The 25,099-nt window shown below is 36.7% G+C and overlaps 1 protein-coding gene and 1 non-coding gene across 6 annotated transcripts in view; one reads left to right on the top strand and one right to left on the bottom strand.

The window, feature by feature from the left end:
* Positions 1-24,668, bottom strand: part of ZRANB3 (zinc finger RANBP2-type containing 3) — a 186,670-nt gene extending 162,002 nt beyond the window's left edge. Inside the window, exons 1-2 of one of the 5 annotated variants that reach the window (XM_087819883.1) lie at positions 24,514-24,668; positions 2,296-2,463 (exon numbers count right to left, since the gene is read on the bottom strand). In XM_087819883.1, coding sequence (XP_087676009.1) covers positions 2,296-2,456 — 161 coding nt within the window. In that variant the 5' untranslated portion in view covers positions 2,457-2,463; positions 24,514-24,668. The other 4 variants (XM_087819882.1, XM_087819885.1, XM_087819884.1 and 1 more) reach the window with 4 other exon arrangements.
* Positions 13,735-13,841, top strand: LOC148092636 (U6 spliceosomal RNA). Its single transcript, XR_015714967.1, has one exon. It is a non-coding gene; the product is annotated as a U6 spliceosomal RNA (small nuclear RNA).
* Positions 24,669-25,099: the final 431 nt, after the last annotated feature.

The following is a 25,099-nucleotide window of genomic DNA, read 5'->3' as shown; positions in this document are numbered from 1 at the left end:
ACAATCCCAGCAACCTTTTTTGGTGAAAATTGATAAATGATTTCTATAATTTACAGACAATGCAAAGAGCCAACTTCTGGCCCCTAGAACTGTGAGACAATAAATTTCTGTTGTTTAAGCCACCTACTTGTGGTACTATATTAAGAAAGACCTGGCAAACTAATATAGGCAGTAGCTACTTAGTGCAATATATGCACACTTTATGACCCAACAATTTCTCTTCTTGGTATATACATAAGAGAAATTATCTATATTTACCAAAAGATTTGTACAAGAATGTTCATAGCATTGATTTTCTACAGGCTCCAAACTAGAAACAACCCAAATGCTCATCAACAGTAGAATCAATAAACAAATCATGGTACATTTACACAATGGAATTTTATATGGCAGTGAGGATAAACCAAGTACAAATACATGCAACAATATGAAAGAATCTCAAAATGATGTTGAGTGAAAGAAGTCAAACACAAAAAAGTATATATATGGATGATTACAATGATATAACTATATAATAGTAATTTGTAGTGTTAGAGGTCAGGATAGTGGTGACCTCTGGAGAGGAGGGAGGTAGCAGTAATTGGGAGGGGGCAAGAAGAAAATTTCTGGGATGCTGGTAATGTAATTCTCTTTCTTTATCTTAGTGATGGCTACACTGTGAAAATTCTTCAAGCTGTACACTTATAATCTGCATACTTTTCTCAGTTTTTTACAAGCTGAGTAGGTGAGTTAAACAGCAGATTAGAACAACTGAATCATGAACTATAAGGGAGATCTTTAAAAACAGACACAATGTAGCACAGACACAGAAACTATTAAAAATATTAATAAAACTATAGAAAATATAATCAAGTATAAGTCTAAGAGAAATTGAAGATCATAACAAAGAGAATGGGAAAGAATCAATATCTGAAGAGGTAATAGCTAAGAATTTTCCGGAATTAACATGATACAAATCCCATATTAAAAAAATGCACAATAATCCCAGGCAAGATTAAAAAACAACAACTGAGTAAATTACAGTGAAACTGCAGAACTCCAAAGACAAAGAGAAAATATTAAAATCAGATACAGATAAAAGACAGATGATCTACAAAGGAATGAAAATTAGACTGATTCAGTTAGACCACGAGAAAATCTTAAAATCATATACAGATGAAAGATATCTACAAAGGAATGAAAATTGACTGATTCCTTTAGACAAACAGAAAATCTTTAAATCATATAAAGATAAAAGACAAATGATCTACAAAGGAATGAAAATTAGACTGATTCCTTTATGGGGGTTTTTTGTTTTGTTTGGGAAATTTTTCAAACTCTCAGAAAAGCCACAAAGAATAATACAGTGAACACACTTACACCATGCACCAGATTCACTGTGTTAACATTTTGGCTAACCCACTCAAAGTTTTTCAAAATAAACACATATCCTTTCTTTTTGGGAAAATGTAGAAAGTAGACTGCAGATAACAGGATTCTTCACCCCATAAATCTTTATCATCCCAGGAATAAGAAGATTCTTCTATTCAACTACAACACCATTACCTCATCTAAGATAATGAATATTAATTCAATAACATCACTCTATTTAATAGAGTCCATATGAAATTTTCCCAGTTATCCCAAAAATGTCCTCTAAAGCTTATCTTTGTACTTATCCAGGACCCAACCAAAGTTCACACATTACTTTCACATATTCTAGCTCTTAGTTTTCTCTCCATTTAGAACATTCTCACCACTTCCATAGGTTTTTCATGACACTGAATCATTTGAAGAGTTCAGATTAGTTGTCCTGGAAAAATGTCCCACATTCTGAACTGGTCTGACTGCTTCCTTATGATTCTCAGGTCAAGTATTTCCTGGAAGAACACCACTAAGGAATGCTGTACACCTCCCGCGCACCACATTATGCCTGTAGGTGTCCGACTACTGGTGATACTAACACTGCCCATTTTGTCATTTTTCTCTTTGTAATTAATAAGTCGCCTGGAGAATATTTTGAGACTGGAGAGCACAATTTTAATGGCAACTGTGGAAACCAAAAGACAGCAAACTACAACTTTCAGTGTTAAGAAAAAAAATAGTTATCAAAGTAGAGCTGTATGCCAACCAAAATATCATTCACGAATGAAGGCAAAATAAGATATATCTTGAAATTATTATTTCATGATCCAGTAAAAAAAAATTAACAGAAGATTATGTACACACACACACAGAGCTTTGCGCAGAGCTTTGTTTTTTATACACTGGCCAAGAATTTTACATTTTTAGCATGTCTCAAAAAATGTACCTTACCTGCCATTTCTTCTAAGGGCAAAAGTGATGCCCTCTTTCTGAAAAGGAAGCAGCTTTGCTCTTAGTTTGTCAGGCAAAAAATCCATTTGTACGTAAGATTCACTTGTCAGACGAGAAATCTGAGATGTAAGAGGCTTTTTTATGTTATGAACTTTGGACATGATGATCCTAAAATCAAAGAAATCACAAAAGGGAAGGGGTTGGGGAAATAGATATTACTAAATGTATCAGAGTTAAACATAAATAATAATATTAACATACTTGATAAACTATCTACATAGATAACTAAATCATGTTCCCAGAATAAGCTTTTAAGAAATTCAAAGCACTAAGTTCAAAAGCAATTACTTAATTCACTCTCTAAAAACACAGCATCCTCTATTTCATTATTTCTAATTGAGCCATAATATAGCCATAGCCCTTTTTAAGCAATAAATATATTACTGAAAAGTTATAAATCAACTACATTTTTACCAACTGAATAATTTTTAAAATAAAGGATAAATTTGCTATAGAAAGATGAATTCTTTCATAATTTATAGATGTATATTTTTATATCATACCATATTTTCTAAGAATGAGATAAAATGGCATTGAAAAAATTATAAAATACAAAGACATTAACTCAAAATTTATAATAATTAAATTAAGTCAACATTATTATTAAATAAGACTGAGTTTTAAATATTAAAATTAATTGTTTTAAATCTGTTGAATCCACAGTGTAAACTCTGCCTGATAAGCACCTTCTTCACCACTGGGTTCCCACAGATATAACTTTAATTTCCTACCACATAAAAATTTCATATTTATAAATTCTTAGACCTCTGCAAGAAAAAGTCACTATAAACTATAAAGCTCCTCTAATGATAATACTTTGTATTTAGATTGGACATATTTATCTGTTTATATATAATCTCATTCCATCTTTAAAATAAATTTGCTTTTTTCTCAATTACTTGTAGACTTATAAACTTTAGTTCCCCTCCCCCTCAAAAAAGTAATCAACCCCCGTGTCTGATGTCTAAGAATTTTCAGAATTCAACATTTATTAATTAAGAATAGGTACTACATGTCACAATCTAGAGAAGCAAGGGCTACGCCCTCACAGAGCTTGCATTCTTAAGGGGAGAATAAAAATAAAAAATAAATAAACAAGATGATTAATTACAGGATAGTACAAAAGTCATGAAGAAACTTAAGAGAGTAATGGCCACTTTAGGTTGGCTGCCCAGGAAAAGCCTCTCTTAGATCATGCTTGGTCTACAGTCTGAAAGATGAGAAAGAGACAACCAGGTTCAAAATTAAGAAGAGCGCTTCAGGCAGACAGCATCAGAAAAGGCCCTGAGTTGAGAAAGGGCTTGGTGTTTTCTAGCAACAGAAAGGAAGCCAATGTGGCTGAACCAAGAGAAAGAATGGTATGAGATGAAGCTATTGAGATAAGAGTCAAATCATAGAAGGCCTTGAGAAGGACTTTGGATTCTATTTTAAGAATGAAGGAATAACAATGGAGTTGTGCTGTTCAATACACTATTGGCTAGATGTAACTTTTTAAATTTATTTAAAATTAAAAATTTAGCTCTTTGGTTGCATCAACCATGTTTCAAGTGCTCAATGTCCACATATGGCTAGTGGCTATCATATTGAACAAGGCAGATATAAAACATTTCTATCTACATTGAAAGTTATATTGGACAGCACTTATTGGTGAATTTTAAGCAGTAGAGTGGCAAAATCTGACTTAATTTTAAAAACTACCAGCGGAGGGCAAAGCTATCAATAGAAAGGCAGGAGATAAACATAGGACACACCAAGTCCACAAAGCACCCCTGCTTCAAGTAGACAACCGGATTCACAAATGATTTCTGACTTAAAACTGTGTGATAAGGTCCTCATAAACACCAATGAGCAGGTATCTCTAGTACCATCTCAACAACAAAAACAAAACTCTGAGTAAAAAATAGAGAATAGTTCAAAAAGGGAGAAAGCATAAAAGCAAGAAACCTTATCAGGCTGCAACAGAAAAGGCAAGAATCATCTTTGGCAGTGGAACTGGTGAGGCTGGAGAAACATATCAGAGGTAAAGCAAATGGGACTTGCTGATGGAGTACATGTGCAGAATGAGGGAAATGTGAAATCAAGATGCACATTTAGAGCAATGGAGATAATGCAAGTTACTGAGATATTAAAGACTACGGAAGAAATGGATTCGGGAGAACAAAAATTACTAGATGTTTTAGAAATATATAAAGTTAGAGAAGGCTATAAAATATGAAATGGAAATGTCTAACAGGCTTGGAAATATATATGTCTGGAACTCTAGGGAGTGAACAAGACTAGATATGTGTTATTTGGGAGTAGCCATGGGATAATAATGAGGCCACTCAACATCTGGGAACCCTGCTATATTCAGGAATTTCCTCATATTAGAAGTCTGAATGGGAATCAGACATCACCTCTCAATAAAGAAGCTGGAAATATCAGATTCTTGCATTCCCAGCCTGCTTTACAGCTGTTGGGTTTGCTAATTAGATATATCCATTCTTGAGTTTAATCTAGAAAGTCAAAACTGTAAGGAGTAGGGATTGAGTGAAACCTAGTCTGGCAAGAGTAGCAACAGCAGAAAGAGCCATGTCTACTTTCCAGAAGTAACAGGGGTTAAGAAGCACTTCTCAGGGTCAAAGATATAAGAGGTATCAGGCTTTAGCATGAAAAACTGGCAAGAAGCTAAGAGAAATATAAAAAACAAACAAACATTTTATTGTCTATTATCTTTGCTTTTTTTTTACAATGTAAAAAATTTTAACAAACACTCCAAGAAATCTGCTAAACTGAGGTCACATTACAATTTACGTGATTTATTGTATGAGGACTGAAGCAGGGACTATATTTATAAAAACAAACAATGAAACTAAAGCCACTTTAATAAAAAAAAGTTTTAATAGAGTCACAAATCAAAGAAAAATAAGAATTGAAATATGAAGATTAAAGAAGTCTAAAATTGTATGAAAATGTTTAGAAAATTCTGCCCGGCCGGGCGTGGCTCAGCGGTTGAGCATCAACCTAGGATCCAGGCGATTGGGGTTGTGGGCTCGATCAGTGACTCTCATCATTGATGTTTCTGTCTCTCTCTCTCCCTCTCCCTTCCTCTCTCTGAAATCAATAAAGATATATTTTTTAAAAAAAGAAAATTTTTAACTGAACTAAAATTATGGTGTGGCTGGTTCACTGATGATTCATATAGGTACTGACAAATATGTAGCGGTACAATCTAATTAATAGAATGTTTTAGTTAATACTCAAAATAAAATAAAGTAATTTTTAAAAGCCTTTTACCATTTATGCTATCTTTCTAAAGTCTAAAAAGTATGTTATAATAAAAAATATCTCATGTAGTTAGTTCAGTCATATAGGTTCATTGGATGTAACAGGTCAGTTGTAACCAACTGTTATTACATTAACAACAGAAGACTCTAAATTATCAAGAAACTAACAGTTATAATAAATGTCCATGTCTCTCTAATCATGAAAACTGTAGCGGATTTAATTCAGAGATTTAGCAAAAAGATTTCATTCAATGTATACATAATAGTTTACTTTCAGTAGGGTGGTGGGATACTAAGATGGAACCAGCTCACAGACTCAGACTGGTTTATGGTTTGCTCTAATCATTACTTAGGGTTCAGGTATCCTGGCCTACTGCTTCTTCTACCAATGCTGTGGTCTCTGCTTGTAAACTGAACACTCAGAATGCCTCCTCTAAGGCTCAGGGACTATCGTGGAAGAGGTAGATGTGTGAGGTTATATGAGCCACATAAGAGGGTCACAATGGGCAGACAAACCTGACTCCATCTAACAAGGGAGTCCTCCCTCTTGATTGAACCTGAACCCAGTTGTCCTATATCCCTCAAAATGGAGGGATCAACAGAAAAGGGAGAGATTGTAACAGTGAAATGTAGCCTCTCTCTGGTGGCCTTCAGGCTAATAGCTCATGCTATAGACATGCTAATTAACTGAAGGTATTCTAAGTGAGGCTTGAGTTGCCCCTTTGTCAGTGAAAAGGTGGGAAAATAGGCACAAAGAAATTACCAGAACTGGTCTAGGATCGGTTTGGTTCAACCAGGAACAAAAAAGCATTTAGAAATTTTGAGCTCTTGCTCCATCCCTTTCATGCCAACCTGTGCAAGGCAGTACCCACTCCTTGCCTAGCCCCTCCTCTCTTCCCTTGAAAATAAAAGACACCTGATTTTTATACACTCTTGAAATTGTTTTGAGAATTAGTTCTCCCATCTTCTTGGTTGGTGCCTTTACACACACACCCCCCAAAAGATGAAACCAGTAATATGTAACTTTTAATACCATATTATTAAAATTACCAACATAACTATGGCTAGAAAAATTTAGTGAAAGCAGAATCAAGCAGAACTCATTTTCTAAGCAATTCTCTTAATAAGCAACACTTAAGAATACAATGAAGGAAAGTTTTAATTTTCAATCAATCTTTAAGATCAAGATGGTATTTCTGTAAGCAATTGGGAATAACGTAAATTCAATTGGATTTTACTGATACATTCTTAAGTAAATAATAGAACTGTGTTGAAAAGAATCAGATATTGTTAAAATATACTACCAAGAGATTTATTTTGGGAATAATAAGCAAATGGCTGGTCAAGGAAATTATATACTTTAAGGAGATAATGTTGTTAATTTTATTTTTTTTAATTAAGAATTTTTTGGCCCGGCCGGGCATGGCTCAGCGGTTGAGCATTGACCTAGGGTCCAGGTGATTGGGGTTCGATTCCCAGTCAGAGCACATGCCGGGGTTGCGGGCTCTATCCCCCAGTCAGGGGTGTGCAGGAGGCAGCCAATCAATGACTTTCTTATCATTGATGTTTCTATCTCTCTCTCCCTCTCCTTTCCTCTCTCTGAAATCAATAAAGATATATTAAAAAAAAAAAAAAAGAATTTTTTGGATGGGATTTACAACAGAATAGATATAGACTAAAAGAGAATTAGTGAACTAGAAGAGACAGTAAATATAAATGGACTAAAAATGCCAATTAAGAGAAAAAGATTATCATACTGAATTTAAAAATTATCTATATGTTGCTTTAAAATACATAGATTTTTAAATAAGATTTGTAAACAATGAATGTAAAAGAATAGAAAATGACATACTATGCATACCAAAATATAGCTCAATAGAGCTTTATTAACATCATATAACATACATTGAAGGCTAAAAACATGATAAGAAATAAAGTCCCTGGCTGGATAGCTCAGCTGGTTAGAGCTTCGTCCCAATACACCAAGATTGAGGATTCAGTCCCTGGTCAGGGCACATCCAAGAATAAACCAATGAATGCATAAATAAGTGGAACAACAAATCAATGTCTCTCTCTCTCTCTCTCTCTCTCTCTCTGGCCCCCTTCTTCTTTCTCCCCCACTTCCTCTCTCTCTAAAATCAATAAAAAATAAGTAAAGAAGGGTATATTATAATGATAAAAGGTTTAACTTATTAGAAAGATAAACAGCCTCAAAGTAAATAAAACTATAAGGAAAACGAAACAGAAAAAAAAGGAAATAGCCAAATCTATAACTATAGTGGTATATTTTAATAGATTCTTCTCAGTAATTGATTATACAAGCAGATTAAAAATCTATGAGGATGTGGAAGATTTGAAGAACACAACAAACAAACTTGAGCCATTTGGTACAAGGATAGAAATGTTTTTTTCAAGCTCATTCTATGAAGCCAGGTTAAACTTGAACTTGTTATGGGCAGAAATAGAATAGTGGGAACTAGCTATAGTTATAAGAAATATTAATAATGCTTTATTAGCCATGATTATTCTGTTCTGATTGGAGAAAGCACATTCTAACCTGGCTGAGAATTGTACACCCTGGAACATGGGAGTTAACCTTGAAATGTGGTCCATTCTCCTTTTCTAAGAACTGCCTATCATCATGGAAAGATTGGCAACCTTGTTGCTGAAACAATGGAGTCTGGGAGGCACCCACCCTTTGTGATTCCCAGCCGGCATTGCTTGTAGCCTGTAACCATTATACCTTGCTGACTTCCCCATGCCTGTAATTCCTACTTTCCCATGTAATCTTTGTCCTTCTACCCAATATAAGCAGCTGACTTATGGGGTCAGGAGTGTGGGGATAGAGCAGAGTTTTGTGGATGATCTGCTGCTCTCCCATACTGCCAGCATTATTGGAATAAACGCTCATATAGCATTCAACCCCGTCTCTGCTTAATTGGCTCAAATAGTGACAGAGAGCCCAGACCCACTCACTGTCTAGTTTCAATCTGACAAGCACAATACAAGAAAAAAATAGATAAGCCATTTTCTTATATTCATAGGTAAGCAAAATATTAGCAAATCAAATACAGCAATAAATTAAAAGACTCAGATATCAAGACTAAATGGGCTTATTTTAGGAATGCTAGGCTGATTCAACTTTCAAAGCTCAATCAAGAGGATCTGAGATCTTGCTCCCCAGGATATGCTGCCAGTTTGGCTCAAGTAAACTCTTATAAAAATTAAAAAAAAAAAAAAAGCTCAAGTTGATCCTAAAATTCATGTGAAAAAGCAAGGGACCCAAAGTAGCAAAAACAATCTTGAAATAGAAAAAAAACAGAACAAAGTTGTAGAACTTATACTCCCTGGTTATAAAACTTACTACAAAGCTACATAATAAAGACAGTGTAGTACTAGCATAATGATGGATACATAGATTAATGGACTTGAGAGTCCAGAAATAAACCCTTACATTTACAGTCAGTTGATCTATGACCAGGGTGCCAATACAATTCAATAGGAAAAGAATAATCTTTTCAAGAAGTAGTGCTGGCACAACTAGATATCTACCTCTAAAAGAACAAAGTTTGACCCCTAACACACCATATATAAAAATTAACTCAAAATGGATCAAAAACTAAAATATAAATGCTAAAACTATAAAACTTTGAAAAGAAAGCATAGAGTATATCTTCGTGACCCTTGGTTATGCAACAGTTTCTCAAATATAATGCCAAAAATTAAAACAATAAAAGAAAATCTATAAATTGGACTTCAATAAAATTAAAAACTTTAGTACTGCAATAAGAAAGTGAAGGCAACCTATAGAAGGGAAGAAAATATTTGCAAATGATATCTGACAAGGGCATCAATAATATATAAAGAGCAATTACAACTTAATAATAAAAAGACAACCCAGTTTTTAAATGGGCAAAAGATCTGAATAGACATTTCTCCAAATAAGATATAGCCAATAAGCACATGGTAAGATGCTCAATATCACTAGTGATTAGGACATGCAAATCAAAAGCACAGATACTACTGCATACCCATTAGGTTGGCTAAAATAAAAAACCTAATAACAAGTGTTGACAAAAGCGTTGAAAAATTAGAACTTTCAAACACTGCTTGTGGAAATTTAGAAAAGTGTAGTCACTGTGGAAAATAGTCTGGCAGTTCATCAAAATGTTAAATATAATTACCATAAGATCTGGAAATTCTACTCCTAGGCATACACCCAAGAGAAATAAAAACATACATCCATACAAAAACTTGCATGTGAATTTTGATAGCAGCACTATTCATAACAGTTAAAAAGTGAAAACAATCCAGATGTCCATCAACTGATAAAGACAATATAGTATATCCATACAACAGAGTTACTGACAATAAAAAAGAATGAAATACTGATACATGCTACAACATAAATGAACCTTGAAAATATTATGCTTAGTGACTGAAGCCAGTCACAAAGAATCACATAATGAGTGATTTCATTTATATGAAAGGTCCAGACTAGACAAATCTGTAGACTGAAAATAAATGAGTGGATGTCTGGGGCTGGGGTTGGAATGGAGGGATGGAAGAGAGCGGGGCAGCGGAGAATAGAGAGCAACTGCTAATGAGTACTGGGTTTCTTTGTAGAGTGATGGAAAATGTTCTAAAATTCTATCATGACAATGGTCTCACAACTCTCTGAATGTATCAACCCCACAGAATTGTAAAACAAGTGAATTCTATGGTATGTGAATTAGATCTTAATTAAGCTGTTAAGAAATATAGTGTGAAAAAACTCAATAGGTGTAATTCTCAACAATAACAAAGTAAAGAAAAAAATGTGTATGGTCATTGCAATGGGGGGAGTGTTAGCATATGATAAAATTCAAAATCTATTCAGAGCAAAAGCTCCCTGACATAGGAAAAATAGGAAAGAACTTCCTTCATATGATGAAAATTTTTTACCAAAACTCCCCCAGCAATCATCATACTTAAGGTAAAATGTTGAAAGCTTTCCCTGCAAGATCAGACAGGACACAAATATGTCTATTACCTCATGTTTTATTTAAAAGTGGACTCAGATCAGTTGAATAAGCCAAAAGGAAAAGGAGAAAGAAAAAAATATTTCAATTAACAGATGACATAACAGGATTATATACACAGAATAACAACAATCTACAGAAAACTAGTAGATTTATAAGCCAATTTAGTAAGGTTGATGATTGAAGACTGGAACTGATTATAACATAAACAAACTTCTGAGATGAAGTTACATGCCACTGAAACAACATGAACACCAGCAAAAGGAAGCCCAGTTATTAGTTCTGAAGGTAGGAAAAGAACTGGTATTTCTGGAGTGCCTAACATATAATAGTGTCTATTATGTGCCAACAAGTTCAACGTATACTATCTCATTTAATCCTCCAAAGAACCCTACGAAACAAGTACTGTATTATTGATCACTCAGGAGGAAACTATGATACAGTGCGTGAGAAAACCACATTCAAATGCAAATTTGTATGACTACAGAGCCTAAAAAGAAGTAAAGCTTCACCCAAAGATTTAAAACACAAAAACCAAACAAATAAATCCTGGCTTGATGTATGCTTCCAGTAAGATGAAATAGACATACAGTCAGCTGGAAAAACTGACAACTTCTTAAATAACTACCCATGCAATTACCATATGGTCCAGCAATTATTCTCCAGGACATTTATCCTAAAGAAATGAAAACTTATATCTACACAAAAACATATACAGGAATGTTTATAGTACAGTAGTTTTATTCATAATAACCCAAAACTGGAAACAACCCAGAAATCCCCCAATGAGTGAATGGTTAAACGAAGTGTAAGTACATCCCTATCATGCAATACTACCCAGCAATAAATAAGTGCAATTAATACACACAACAATGTGGGCGAATCTCCAAAGCATTATGGTGCGTGAAAAAAGCCAGTCACAAAAGGTTACATATTATTTGATTCCATTCATATAACATTCTTGAAATGACAAAATTATAGAAATGGAGAACAGATTAGTAGTTGCCAGGGGTTAAAGAAGTGGTTGTGGCTATAAAAATGTAACATGAGGGATCCCTGTAAGATGGAAATGTTCTCTGTATTGATCATGTTGATATCTGGGTTGTGATATTGTACTACAGTGGTACCTAGGTTTTCGAACGTCTCCGCTGATGAACATTTTGTTTTATGAACCCTGTAAACCCAGAAGTAAATGCTTTGGTTTTCAAACACGCCTCCGAAGTCGAACATGCCACGTGGCTTCCGCTGAGTGCAAGATCCTGAAGCCTAGCTGTCGGCTGTGGATCCCTCGGTTTTTGAACTTTTCAGAACTCCAACGGTCTTTGGGAATGGATTACATTCAAAAACCCAGGTACCACTGTAATGAGGACCAAAAGATAAAACTCCAAGATCATGTAGCTAGTGCAGAGGTAACACACACATCTGGATCTTTGCTCCCATTTCAACATAAGAATGTTCCAGCTCTGCTTCAGGGCTAAATCCCAGTAAAAATGTCTATTTTAAATTGCCAAAATATTTGCCCTACAAAGAATTAGTTAAAAAATAATCATCTAATAAATTTCATCCCTGAATTTCATTCTTTCATGCATTCAACAAAAATATATTTAGGTATTTACACAGAGCAGACATTGTACGAAGCTCTGGATATATAACTAGATGTGGTTTTGAAGAAATACTATAGGGGAAGTAGCAGTGGGTTAAGGAAGTATAGAAGAGGTACTGTTTTCTAATTTGGGGGCTTGGAAAGCTTCCTAAGAGATACACATATATCAAAGCTGAAACCTGAAGAATATATAGACCATAACCAGACGAGAGTATATGTGAAAGTCCTGAATTGGAAGTAAAAGGAGTATAGGAAAGAATTCTCAATCTTCATCTTACTGAACCTATCAGTAAATCATTCCCTCCTCACTAATCACTTGCATTCTAGAACACAACATCCTCACGGTGTTTATCCTACACAGTGTTCCTTCTTAGACTAAACTTTTCCTGGTTCTTCCTCATCTCCTTGCCCTCTTAAGTTACAGTATACCAGGAATCAGTTCTTAGTGTCCTTTGCTCTATCCTTTAGAGATCAGTCTCATCGCTTCAAATATTACCTCTATGGCAATGAATCTTATATTTATATATGGAGATAAGACCTCTCTTGAATTTCAGATTCATATAGCTAACCAAATATCTCTACCCAGCAATCTAATGGGCATCACACAGTTAACATGGCCAAAAGTGAACTTTAGATCTTTCTCTCAAACCCTATTCCATCCATGGTCTTCCCCATCTCACTCTTCCAGGCACTCCTTTGGCTCCTTTCTTTGTCTCTGACTGCATATCCAATCCATCAACAACTCATGTTGGATCTACATTCAGAATATACCCAGAATCCCACCATTTCCTACCACCTCCAAATCTCCTCACCTGATCTGAATTCCTTCAAAAATCTGATATCCCAGCTTCCTCTTCATTCCCCCCATTCTCCCAATACAGCAGTCAGTGAGATAAAAAGAAAGGCTGATCATATCACTTCTCAAAACACTTCAGTGGCTCCCAATTTGACTCCGATAAAAACTTAATTAATTAATGGTTTATAAGTCCTTCCACAATCTGTCCCCTTCCACTCCTGTTGCCTCTCCACCTTACTTTTTTCCTGTCACACTGACGTCCTTACATGTTCCTGCTTTGGATTCTACACTAGGTGGTCCATCTGCCTATACCACTCTTCCCCCAGATATCTGCATGTCTACCTCCCCTACGTCCCCTACTTCTTTTAAGACTTCTTTTAAGAAGTCTCTTCTGACCATGGCTGGTGTGGCTCAGTAGATTGGGCGTCCTCCTGTGCACCAAAAGGTTGCCTATTCAATTCCAGGGCAGGGCAAATGCCTGGGTTGCAGGCTCGATCCCTGGTAGGGGGCATGCAGGAAGCAGCCAATCCATGTTCTGCTCTTGCATGGATGTTTTTCTCTCTCTCTTCTTCTCTCTTCCTTCTTCTCTCTCTAAAACTCAATAAAAAAATATTTTTAAAAAGAGTCTATTCTGAAATGTCAATTTCTCAATGAAAACTTTACTTGACCACCTTGCTTAAAATTGCAACTTTCGTGGTTGCTTCAGCAGCACATATACTGAAATTGGAATGATACAGAAGAAATTAGCATGATCGCTACACAAGGATGGCATGCAAATTCATGAAGCATTATGTATTTCTGAAAGAAAGAAGTCTAAAGTAACTATGACAAAATGTTAACAATAGGTGATTCTGGGTCAAGAACATATGGATCAAGTACATACTGCACTATTCTTATGACTTTCTGTAAGTCTTAAATTATTTCAGAATAAAGTTAAAAATTTTAAAAACAAAAAATTGAAACTTCCTATAGTATCTCTTCCCTGCACTAATTTTTCTTTCTTGATAGTACTTACCACCTTGTAAAATGCTTTAACTGACTTACTTATTATAATTTTTGTTTATTGTCTTTCTCACCACTAGGATTTAAGTTCCATAAGGCGGAGACCTTTGTCTGTTTTGTTTCCTAGTATATTTCATGTACCTGGCGCCAAGCACTCAATATTAGTTGTTATTAAATCTTCAAGGACAGGAGGGCATGATTAGAGAGTCTAGAGGTGGAATAGTTCCTAGAGATGAGAAAGTATAAGGTGGGACCATAGGAGTACATGGCTGAGCTAGTGTGGAAATCAAGTTCACAGGAGACAGGCAGTCTAGGAACTAGGAAACTAGCATGTTGTGTCAGCTGGGCTGTATGTTCCAATGTAGAAGTCACCCTTACAGAAAGAGAGTAAGCCAAGTTCAAGTTATAGCAGGGAAATTGGGGACACAATTTGCAGAGTGATTAAGATTAGGGGGGAATAGTTTATTGAACACAGATTAGAGTTTATTATTAGAAAGTTCTAAGATAGAAAGAAGGCCTGCATATGGGAACTTTTTCTTAATACATAGTATCAGGCAAATCTGTTCAATTTAAAAACAAATTCGGTTAATTGAGACAACTAAATTTTATAAATTTATCCTAGTCAACAAAAATTATCAGTGGAAATGGTCTTAATTACTACGGTACTTTGGCCACATAGACACAACCAGTAAATGCTGTTGAATGAACTATCTTAAGCAAATCTTGGGATCCCATTACTCACTGCTCCTCTCCTCCCATCTAGCTGACCACGGAGGCAAGTGGGCAGCGGGGAGTGGGAGGACTAGGAGCCTGAAACCTTAGGAAGTACCTTTCCTCAATTAAGTAAGTACAGAAGTAACAGTGTAATAACATAAGTAATTCCAAATCCTTATTGGAAATACAAATTTGGCTTGAGTAAACTGCCAGTTCCTGTAAGTAGTGAATATGGAGGTCTATTAGACACCTCTCCTTTAAATTACGTGGATTCCAGAAACCACCACACACACAAGTTTGTGATTATGGGTTTAAAAAGGTAGTCAATGTGGATGTCTACTTATCTAGTCAAATATTTTCAAAATGATTATGCACAAAGTCATATACTCATCATAGAAATTCTTCAGATTTATTCTATATTTTAACATACTCCATGCTTATACCGCACTGTACATTCAATTTACATGTTTGTATCTGATATAGCTATATTTATAGATTGTAAGTTACAACCTAAATGTAACAAATTGAAATCACATTTTTGTCAGTGAAATGGGATATTCTAAAATGATACAGGATCAATTTCAGTAAATTATAGAATTATATAATAGTTTCAATGTCACTTATGGGGCTTTAAAACTGTCATATCTAATATCTAACTACTTTAAAAGCAAGGACACTAGAATCTTTCATTGTATAGGCAACTGTTTTCAGAATAATGATAAAATAACTCCCACTTACTAAGTGGCGTCTTTCTGTGAGGTACTATGCTAGGAAATTTTAGAAAATCTCTTGTAATTCTCTAAATAACCCACAAAGATAAGCATTATTATTCTCATGTTAGGGACAAAAAATATTGGTGATATTAAGCCTAGAACTCAGATTGGTCTAATTTAAAAGTCTGAATTCTTTTCCATTATGCAACACTGCCTCTTAAAATTACTCATTCAACAAAAAATTATGGAGTGCCTATTATGTACCAAGCATTGCAGAAAGTACCAGGTATACAAAGATAAATTTATGTCATTGTATTCTCACTTCCCAGCCCAATCGAGGACAGAAATAAAGTTACAAACAAATAACTGCAACACAATGTAGTAAGTATTATGAAAGGAGTATATATAAAAATCCCATACAGAAGTGGGAGTGTTGACTCTGTGTAACATAGCGAACAATCAAAGAAGGCTTCATTTAGAAAAAAAAAAAATTGCTTAGTATATAGTAAAGCTAGTTTAAATATTTGATGTAACTCTTAAATTGAAACTACAGGAAGAATGGAATTTGCCAATGGAGAATCAAGATAAAAATATTCTACGGAGAAAGAAGTCACATTTGCAAAAGCACAGAGTTCCAGAAAATCCTTAGCAGTTTAGCATAGCTAAAAAATAAGATGCTTGTGACAAGTGGTAAAGAAACAAAAACAAGTCATGTCAGGGAGGTTCTCATATGCCATGCTAAAAGAGTTTGGTCTTTATTCTGCAAGAAATTGGGAACTTTTCTTAGAATTTAATCAGGCTGCTGTTTTACTAAGAATACCTTGTCAAATTTGCAAAAATGGATATGGAGGCAGGGACAATCTTTCAGAAGGCTACCATAAATAGTCTAGCTAATACAATTTATAATCTCTTAGCTTCAGACTCCTACATTTAATACATACCTGACATTTTCGGTATCTCATAGGCATTCTAGCCTAAATGTCTAAAACCAGTACCTTGAATTCTCCACCAAATTTGTGTGCTCCCTGCTCTATCTCTCAGTAATAGTACAATCACGCAAGTTAGCAGACCAGCAAACTGGGTTCATTTTTGATTTCTCCCTCTCCCTTAACCACCACATTAATTTGAGTTATTATTAATAATTCCCAAAATATATCTCAAATGAATCAATTTCTTTCCAGTTCCACTGCCATCACCTATCCTGAGGCATCACTGCTCAACTGGAATACTGCAAAAGCTCCCAACCTGACACCCCGACATTTTCCTCAATATCAGTTTATTTCCTTAAAGCACTTACTGTAATTGGCAATTTAAAAAATCTGTTTGCTTGAAATTTGTCTCACCCTCCTATTAGAATGCTTTTATAAAGTCAAGGACCATCAACTAGCTTTATTGTTGTTTTACTTCAGCACTCTAGCATCAGCCAGGTCAATAAAAATTATATTAACAAAAACCAACACACATCCACTAGGTACCAGGCATTACTTTAAATGTTTTATATATATTAGGTCATCTAATCCTCACGCAATACATAGGTATTCTATTATCTCGATTTTACAGAAAAAAACTAAGGCACACATAGTTAACTAATCTGCCTCAGGTCACCCAAGGAGTACATGGCAGAAAGAAGAATCAAACCTAGGCCCCCTAGAGTCCTTCTTCGTAACCTCAGTACCTCTCTTGGTAGAAGCTCGATAAATACTTCTTGACCAAAAAAACAAGTGAGATAAAAGAGGAACAGATTTAGGGGACAGGTTGAATTTGAAGTACTTGGAGAAGGCTATAGGGTACAGTGTGATAAATAGTTATAAATTAGAGATAAGCACTCAGAAGTTATCAGGTTCTACCAGAAGCCACCTATCAAATGCAAGCCACTGTCTAAAAAGTGATTATAAAATTTAAAAAGTTAGATATGCTCGTAAACTGCAACCATCTTGGTCCAATTCTGTAACAGAAACGTTTTAACAGCACAAAGAATGCCCCATTGAGCCTTGATTTTACCTATGAAAAATTCTGATTGCTAACAGTAATTGAAATACTTTCCTTGCTTTATGTAGTATTCAGTATCTATATAAATGTAATTTGTCAAAACAGGAAAGTACAGAGATTTATTTTTAATTTGAAAAATGAAATGAAAAATCCACCTAATAAAACATGTGAATGACAAGAAGATATCTAAAAAAGAAGAGGGAAAGCACGCTTTACTTAGTAGATATCAATACAAAGCTACAGAAAGTGAGATAATGGGTATGGCAAAGTAAAAAAAAAAAAGAACAACAAAAGAGAACAAAGTCCAAACAAAACCAAGTATACATACATTATAAAATTAAATGTAAAAACAAATGAAAATTTATATTTACATATTATTTCTTATTCTCTAATTTCTAAGCATCAAAAATAAACTAGAATTATACAGGAAAAGACAGATTTCAACATTAAATAACTGAAACTATATCTTGGAAAAACAGCATCAAAAAGTAAAAAGACATATTTCAAAATGGGAGTAAAAACTTGTAAAATATGTAACAAAGATTTAAAAACCTAAAAGTATTAAGAGACTATGATCAGTAACAACAGGCTACTCAAAAGAGTTCAAATAACAATGGACAACATAGATATAAAAGATCTTAACATCAACAGAATTCAATTAAATTAATGAGGGATCACTTTTTACAATGTGACTGGATAGAATAAAAGATGGGAAATGGGTGCTCTCAAACACTGTAAGTAGGAAAGAAAATGGGCACAACCTTTTAAAAGAGTAATTTAGGAATTACAGAGTATTTGTGGCTAAATAATCCTATTTCTAAAAAGTTAGATTTAAGGGATAATCAGACGGGCACATAAAGGTGGAGCTCACAACAGTACTGCTTTTAAAATTTAGTAACTGATCCAACAATTCAACTTTTGCGTATATCCAAAAGAATTAAAAATCTTGAAGAGATATTTGCACACCCATGTTCTCTGCAGCATTATTTATAATAGCCAAGTGGTGGAAGCACTCTGAATATCCATTGGGAGATGAATAGATAAATAAAATGTAATACACATATATACACACACACACTTGACTAATATTCAGCCTTAAAAAAAAAATTCTGTCATACGCTACAGCATGGATGAACCTTGAGGACATGATGCTAAGTAAAATAGGCAGTCACAGAAGGACAAATACTGCATGATTCCACTTATATGGGGTATCTAAAGTAGTCAAACTCTTAGAAACAAAGTAGAATAGAGATTGCCAGGAGCTGTAGGAGGGTAAAGGCGGAGCTGTTGTTCAATGAATACAGCCTTTCAGTTCCGTAAGGTGAAAAAGTTCCAGAAAACAGTTGTATTACAGGTGCATATACTTAACACAATTGTACTATATATTATGGGGTGGGGGAGGGAGACACAAAATGAGGGACATCTGTAATAGTGTCAACATTTAAAAAACGGTTAAGTTGGTAAACTTTGTTTTTTACCACAATAAAAAAAAAGTTTATAAAAAATAATGTAAATATCCACCACTTAGGAACTGATTACGTTAGAGACATACATTGAAATACCAAATAGCTACCAAAAATAATAATATAGATATTTATTCAGTCATATCCACAGCCTATTGCTCAGTTAACAAAAAATTTTCCAGGGGAGCATTTGAAATCTCTTGCTCCCTACCATATGTTGTCAGTTTGGCTCAAATAAACTCTTACATAAAGTTTTTTAAAAATTTACAAAATTTATATGTCTGCACCTATAAGAGGGAAATATCTGCAAGGATATTTGCTAAAATATAATAGTGATCTCTCGGGGTAAAAGGATTACAGATTACCTTTATTTTCTTTTTTATATTTTCCTGTGTTTTTAAATACAATGAATATGTATTTTATGAGGGGCAAAAGATAGTTCAAAAGAGGAAGTGACTGCCACTATTGGTTCCAGAATCCTGGGGTAGAATTTTACCTTTCTCTCATTATGTGTCTGGCATATATTGGGAGATGAATAAATATTTGAGAGACAGGATAAGCAGTGGTCAAGAGCTCAGGAATGAGAAAGATCTGGATTTGAATCTCGGCTCCAAAATTTACTGACCAACGATTTAAGGTCTTACTGAACCTCACTGAGCCCCAATTTCTTCAACTATAAAACATAAAGTAACAATACTTGCAGAATTGCAGGGGAAATGTATTTAAAGCACTTTAACATCATTCCTGGCTCAGAGGAAGCTCTCAATGAAACGATAGCTGTCATTATCATTTATTAACTTGATTTACACTGGAAGAGCTCACAAAACAAGAACTAAGCATCTGTAGAAGTCTATACTGCTAAATTATACCAAAAATTCCAACTGCATTAAAAAACAAGAGAAAGGAGATTCCAAAATGGTGGTGCATTAAGTGGAAGCTACACTGACACTCTCCTAGGACCAAATTGGAATTACAACTAAAATACAGAAAAACCATCCTGCATAATCAACCGCAACTGAAGACTAGCTGGGGAGCACCCTCATAACCAAGGAGGAAAAGGAGAGACCACATAGAGACTGGTAGAAAGTGCAGAGTGTGAGAGGGCTGGCTGGGCTCCCACAGGCAGCAGCTGAGGGTCTGGAGGGACATCTCAGCTATGGGGCATTCCCACTGAAAACTCCAGGGCTTAAACCCCAAGCTGGGCTTCCCAGCCCAAAGCACATGAACTGAAAAAGGTGCCCACGTAACATCTGGCTGTAAAAGGCAGCGGGGTTTCTGTCTGCCAGGGAGAGATGGCTGGAAATACAGGGACCACCTTAAAGGGCCAATGCACAGTTTCATGTGCAGCCACTCACCTTGGGACCCAGCAGAGGGAGGGCAAAGTGGACTAGAGCTGTGTGAGGAGAATCCAGGACTGTTCGCTCTGAGGATAGAGCTCATAGGGCAGCCATCTGGATTCCTATGCTGAGTCATTCCCCCAAAAAGCAGAAAATATGTTTCTCAGACAGACATTTACCTTCCAAGCAGCTCTTGTGGGGAGGGGGAGGGGGGACTGCCCCACGAGTTGAAAACAGCTTGCCCCACCCTGTACAGTTTCTACAGCCTGAGGCTCATTAAGAGACTGAATAACAGCCTCTGGGTGCTTTGAGCCTTTGCCTGATTTGCTTCTGGAACCAGGGCTTGGAAAAGCGGACCTTGGCACTCATCTTGGTCCTGTCCAAACACACCCAGCCCCAGCAGAGGAAACCACAAGCTGTGACATGAGGAAAACTTCAAACAGGCTACTCCAGGCCAGTCACAAACAGCATCTTACATTGGCCTACACCAGACACCATCCAAAAGACTGGGAGTCCTAGAAGATCTACCTAATACATAGAAACAAGCCCCAAAAGGCAGCCAAAATGAGGACACAAAACAACAAGCCCCAAATGAAAGAACAAGAGAATTCTCCAAAAGAAGAGATGCATGGAATGGAGATAAGCAATCTATCAGATATAGAGTTGAGAATGCTGACCATAAGGATGCTCAACAGCATGAGGAGGGATATGGAAACTATGAAGGAAATTAAGAACATAGTAGAAATAAAAAATACATTGGAAGGAACAAACAGCAGGTTAGGGAAACCTGCGGATCGGATCAGTAACTTAGAAGACAGGGTAGGAAAAAAAACCCTCAAGCAGGGAACCAAAAAGAAAAAATAATTAAAAAAACAGGACAGTTAAAGGGAGCTGTGGAACTACATAAAATGTAACAATGTTCACATCATAGGGATGCCAGAAAATGTAGAAAGTAAGCTAGGGTTAGAGAACCCGTTTGAAGAAATAATGGCAGAAAACTTCCCTAACCTGGTCAAGGAAAAAGTCACACAAGTTCAGGCAGCACAGAGTCCCAAGAAAGAAGAACCCAAAGTGCCCCACGCCCAGGCACATCATAATTAAAATGCCAAAAATTCAAGACAAAGAGAGAATCTTAAAGGCAGCAAGAGAAAAGCAAGCTGTTGCCCAGCGAGGCATGGCTCAGCAGTTGAGCATTGACCTAGGATCTAGGCAATAGCGGTTCAATTCCCAGTCAGGGCACATGCCCAGGTTGGGGGCTTGATTCGCCATTGGGGGCATGCAGGAGGCAGCCGATCAATGATGGCTCTCTCATCACTGATGTTTCTCTCTCTCTCTCTCTCCCTCTCCCTTCCTTTCTCTGAAATCAATAAAGATATATTTAAAAAAAAAAAAAAAGCAAGCTGTTGCCTACAAAGGAGCTCCCATAAGGCTACCAGCTGATTTCCCATCAGAAACTCTACAGGCAAGAGAGGATGGCATGAAGTATTCAAGGTAATGAAAGGCAAGGATGTGAAACCAAGATTACTCAATCCAGCAAGGCAATCATTCAAAATAGATGGTGAAATAAAGAGCTTCCCAGGCAAAACAAGGCTAAAGGGGTTTATCACCACCAAGCCAGCATTGCAAGAAATAAAGGGACTGCTGTAATTAGAAGCAGAAATAGAGAGAATGAGAAACATAGGCATAAATAAATAAAATGGCAGTAGGTAAGTACCTATCAATAATAACCTTAAATATAAATGGATTAAGTTCTCCAATCAAAGGACATAGGGTAGCTGAATGGATAAGAAAACATGACCTAAATATATGCTGTCTACAAGAGACCCACCTCAGAACAAAAGATTCATACAGGTGAAAAAAAATTCTTCTGCAGGACTTCAAGGGAGAGATTGACAGTAATACAATCATAGTAGGGGACTTTAACACCCACTGACTTTACTGGATAGATCTTCCAGACAAAAAAATCAGCAAGGAAACAGTGACTCTAAATGATACACTAAATCAGGTTGATTTAATTGACATTTACAGAGCATTTCACCCCAAACCTGCACAGCATACATTCTTTTCAGGTGCACAAGGGACATTCTCAAAGACAGAGCACATGTTAGGACACAAAACAAGCCTCTACAAGTTCAAGATTAAAATCATATCAAGCATCTTCTCAGACATTTACACCATGGAATACTATGAAGCTGTAAAAATGAGGGATCCCTTACCCTTTGAGACAGCATGGTGGGACCTAGAGAGTATTATGCTAAGCGAAATAAGCCAGTCAGAGAAAGACAAGTATCACATAATCTTTACTCATATGTGGAATCTAATGAACAAAATAAAGCAATGAACAAAATAGATTCAGAGACAGAAGCATGGAAGGGACTGATGAATCTCAGAGGGAAGGCAGTGGTGGGTGGGAGGGGAGAGATTAACCTAAGAACTTATATGCATATATGCATAACCCATGGACAGAGATAATAAGTGTGATAAAGGCCTAGAAGGAGGGGGAGAGGGTGTGGGGAGAGGAAATCAATTGGTGGGGAGGGGGATTTGTAATACTTTCCACTTAATTTAATAAAGATAAATTAAAACATAAAAAACAAACAAGAGACAAGGCTTTATCTGGTGGACCCAACAACACTGTTTGGCTGAAAGGTATGGTTATGTCCCTGTATCTAGAAGCATTAGCTATAAAATTTATAATCTAGTTGGTGCATAAGCACCACTCATGAGTATTAGACAAAGACTTCTTAATGCGTCAGAAAAACAACAACAGAAAATATGCTTACTTTAATCCACAGGTAGAATGAAAAGAGGTGACAGAATAAATGCACAAAACATGAGTAATGAAGACCTAATTTCGAAAGAGATTTAAAAAGAATGAGTCACATTACCTCTAATTTTCTTTGGCCTGTCTTCCTCACTACTTTAGGACAAGGAAGGAGCCTGTCTTTTTGGCACTGCTTTTATCCCCAAAGTACGAAAGTGTAAGCACTAAATAAATATTTACATTATATAAGTAAGTCTCAGTGAGACAACTGCGACAACTGAGTTAGAATTTATCTAAGAAAGTCTCACTCAAAATGATAGAGAGGTTGGTTTAAGAATGAAAGCCATTAGTCTAGCGGAGGAAAGGCCTGCTCTGATAACTCCTGCATCTTCTTTCATTAAATGAGTTTCCCAAGGTAACTCAAAGGGAACGTCAAACAGCGAAAAATACTCAATTTTGCATCTGGAGAGGGGCATACACCAGAGCCTAATGTGCTAAACTTCGGCTATGGGCTCTGAAGTCCTTAAATTTCTTTATTCATCGTTGTGTTACAGTTGGCACCTGTCGCCACTTGTTTGCTGTATGCTTGACTCCATAGTCACCGTTTTTGAGTATCAATCCAGAGCCCTTCCCTAGCTTTTTCCCTTGGAACCAGCCTCCAGAACTTGTAAAAGTGGGAGGAGCTAGCTTAGAACTCCAGAGCCGGTTTGGACAAACTGATGGCGTGAAGACAAGCTCACCGACGACGGCTAACGGCACTGGAGGCACCCACGACAAATATGTAGGTGCAACCCAATAGTGAGCAAGTCAAAAAACAAGAAAAAATGGGACTCTGGGATTGAAGGCTGGGAGGAGAATAGCATTATGGATTTAGGAACTACCCCTATCCTATTTCACCCACTCTTTCTTAAAATGCAATTAAATTCCATTCAGTTGCCTATCTCTCATGCAAGAAACTACCGACTTGCCCGCCACCCCACTCCCAGACGGCCACACCTGGTGCACTCGCTGAAGAATCTTCCAACTCCCGCCACAGGTCTGGCTTGTGTCCGCCCAAAAGCGGAAGTGACTTCAAAGGGACGAACTGAAAGTAACAGTTCAAACACCAGGAATCTACACCAACCGTGTTCTGAGAAAGCTCTGCTCTGACTACCTTGTTCTTCTCTCCCTCATCTCTTCTGTTACGGCGGCGAAAAGGATTCATCACAGCCTCGAGACAACTAACTCCTCCTCAAAAACTCCAAATTATTCAAAAGTTGATCCCTTTTCGTTGGACAACGAGGCGGCATGGGTCCCTCCCCAAAACTACAATTCCCGTCAGGCTGCTTGGGGAAGTAAACGGAGAAAGGGGACCTGAACGGGAGCAAAGCATGTTGGGAAATGTAGTCCACTACAGACGGAAAGGGCAATCACCCCGCCTTCCCCCAATTGGGCTGGAGAAACCAGGTGTTCGGCTTAGAACCCATTACCGCTAAGAGGAGGAGCCAAACCTTTAAGCTGTAGTTCTCTCTTCTCCCCACATGGAGGAGGAAAATTTTCCTTTACTCCTGTTAAGCGTAATAAATACTCCTTGAAAACAATGGTTGTCTTTCCAATATCTCCAGGTCAGTGAAAACACCCAGAACTCCCCCACTTCAGGCTCCAACTCGTGGGAAAAGGTGGCTCTTTTTCAAGTGGGCAAAATGGCTGTCTTCTTAGTTTTACCATTGGTTACCCTTTGCGTCCTTCAAGGGCGGTTACTAATCACCGATTGGTTCTTTTTCCCTTGAGGGTGGAGGAAGATTTGGCACGGTTCTCCCGCGGCCCGGGAGGAGATAAAGGGGTGGAGAGAAGGCCGTTTGTCTAGGCGTGATTGGATGATCCTCATATCACTCCGAGGATGTACAGCCTATGATTTGCCGACTGCCCCTCAAAGAGAACGAATAGGCGGGGCTAGTGCGTGGTGGGAAGGGGCGGGATTCTGCCAGCCGCGGCTGCTGCTGGAGCCGGTGTCCGGGCTGGTGATGGGGTTAATTCCCTTTCGTAAGACTCTCACTTGCACCCACCCAGGCCCGCCGTCGCCCCGCCGCGCCGCGC

Source organism: Miniopterus natalensis, chromosome 8 (genome assembly GCF_054644295.1).
Source record: "Miniopterus natalensis isolate mMinNat1 chromosome 8, mMinNat1.hap1, whole genome shotgun sequence".
Classification (NCBI taxonomy): Eukaryota; Metazoa; Chordata; class Mammalia; order Chiroptera; family Miniopteridae; genus Miniopterus; species Miniopterus natalensis.
Note: the sequence above shows the minus strand (reverse complement) of the source record. Positions and strands in the feature narration are given on the sequence as shown.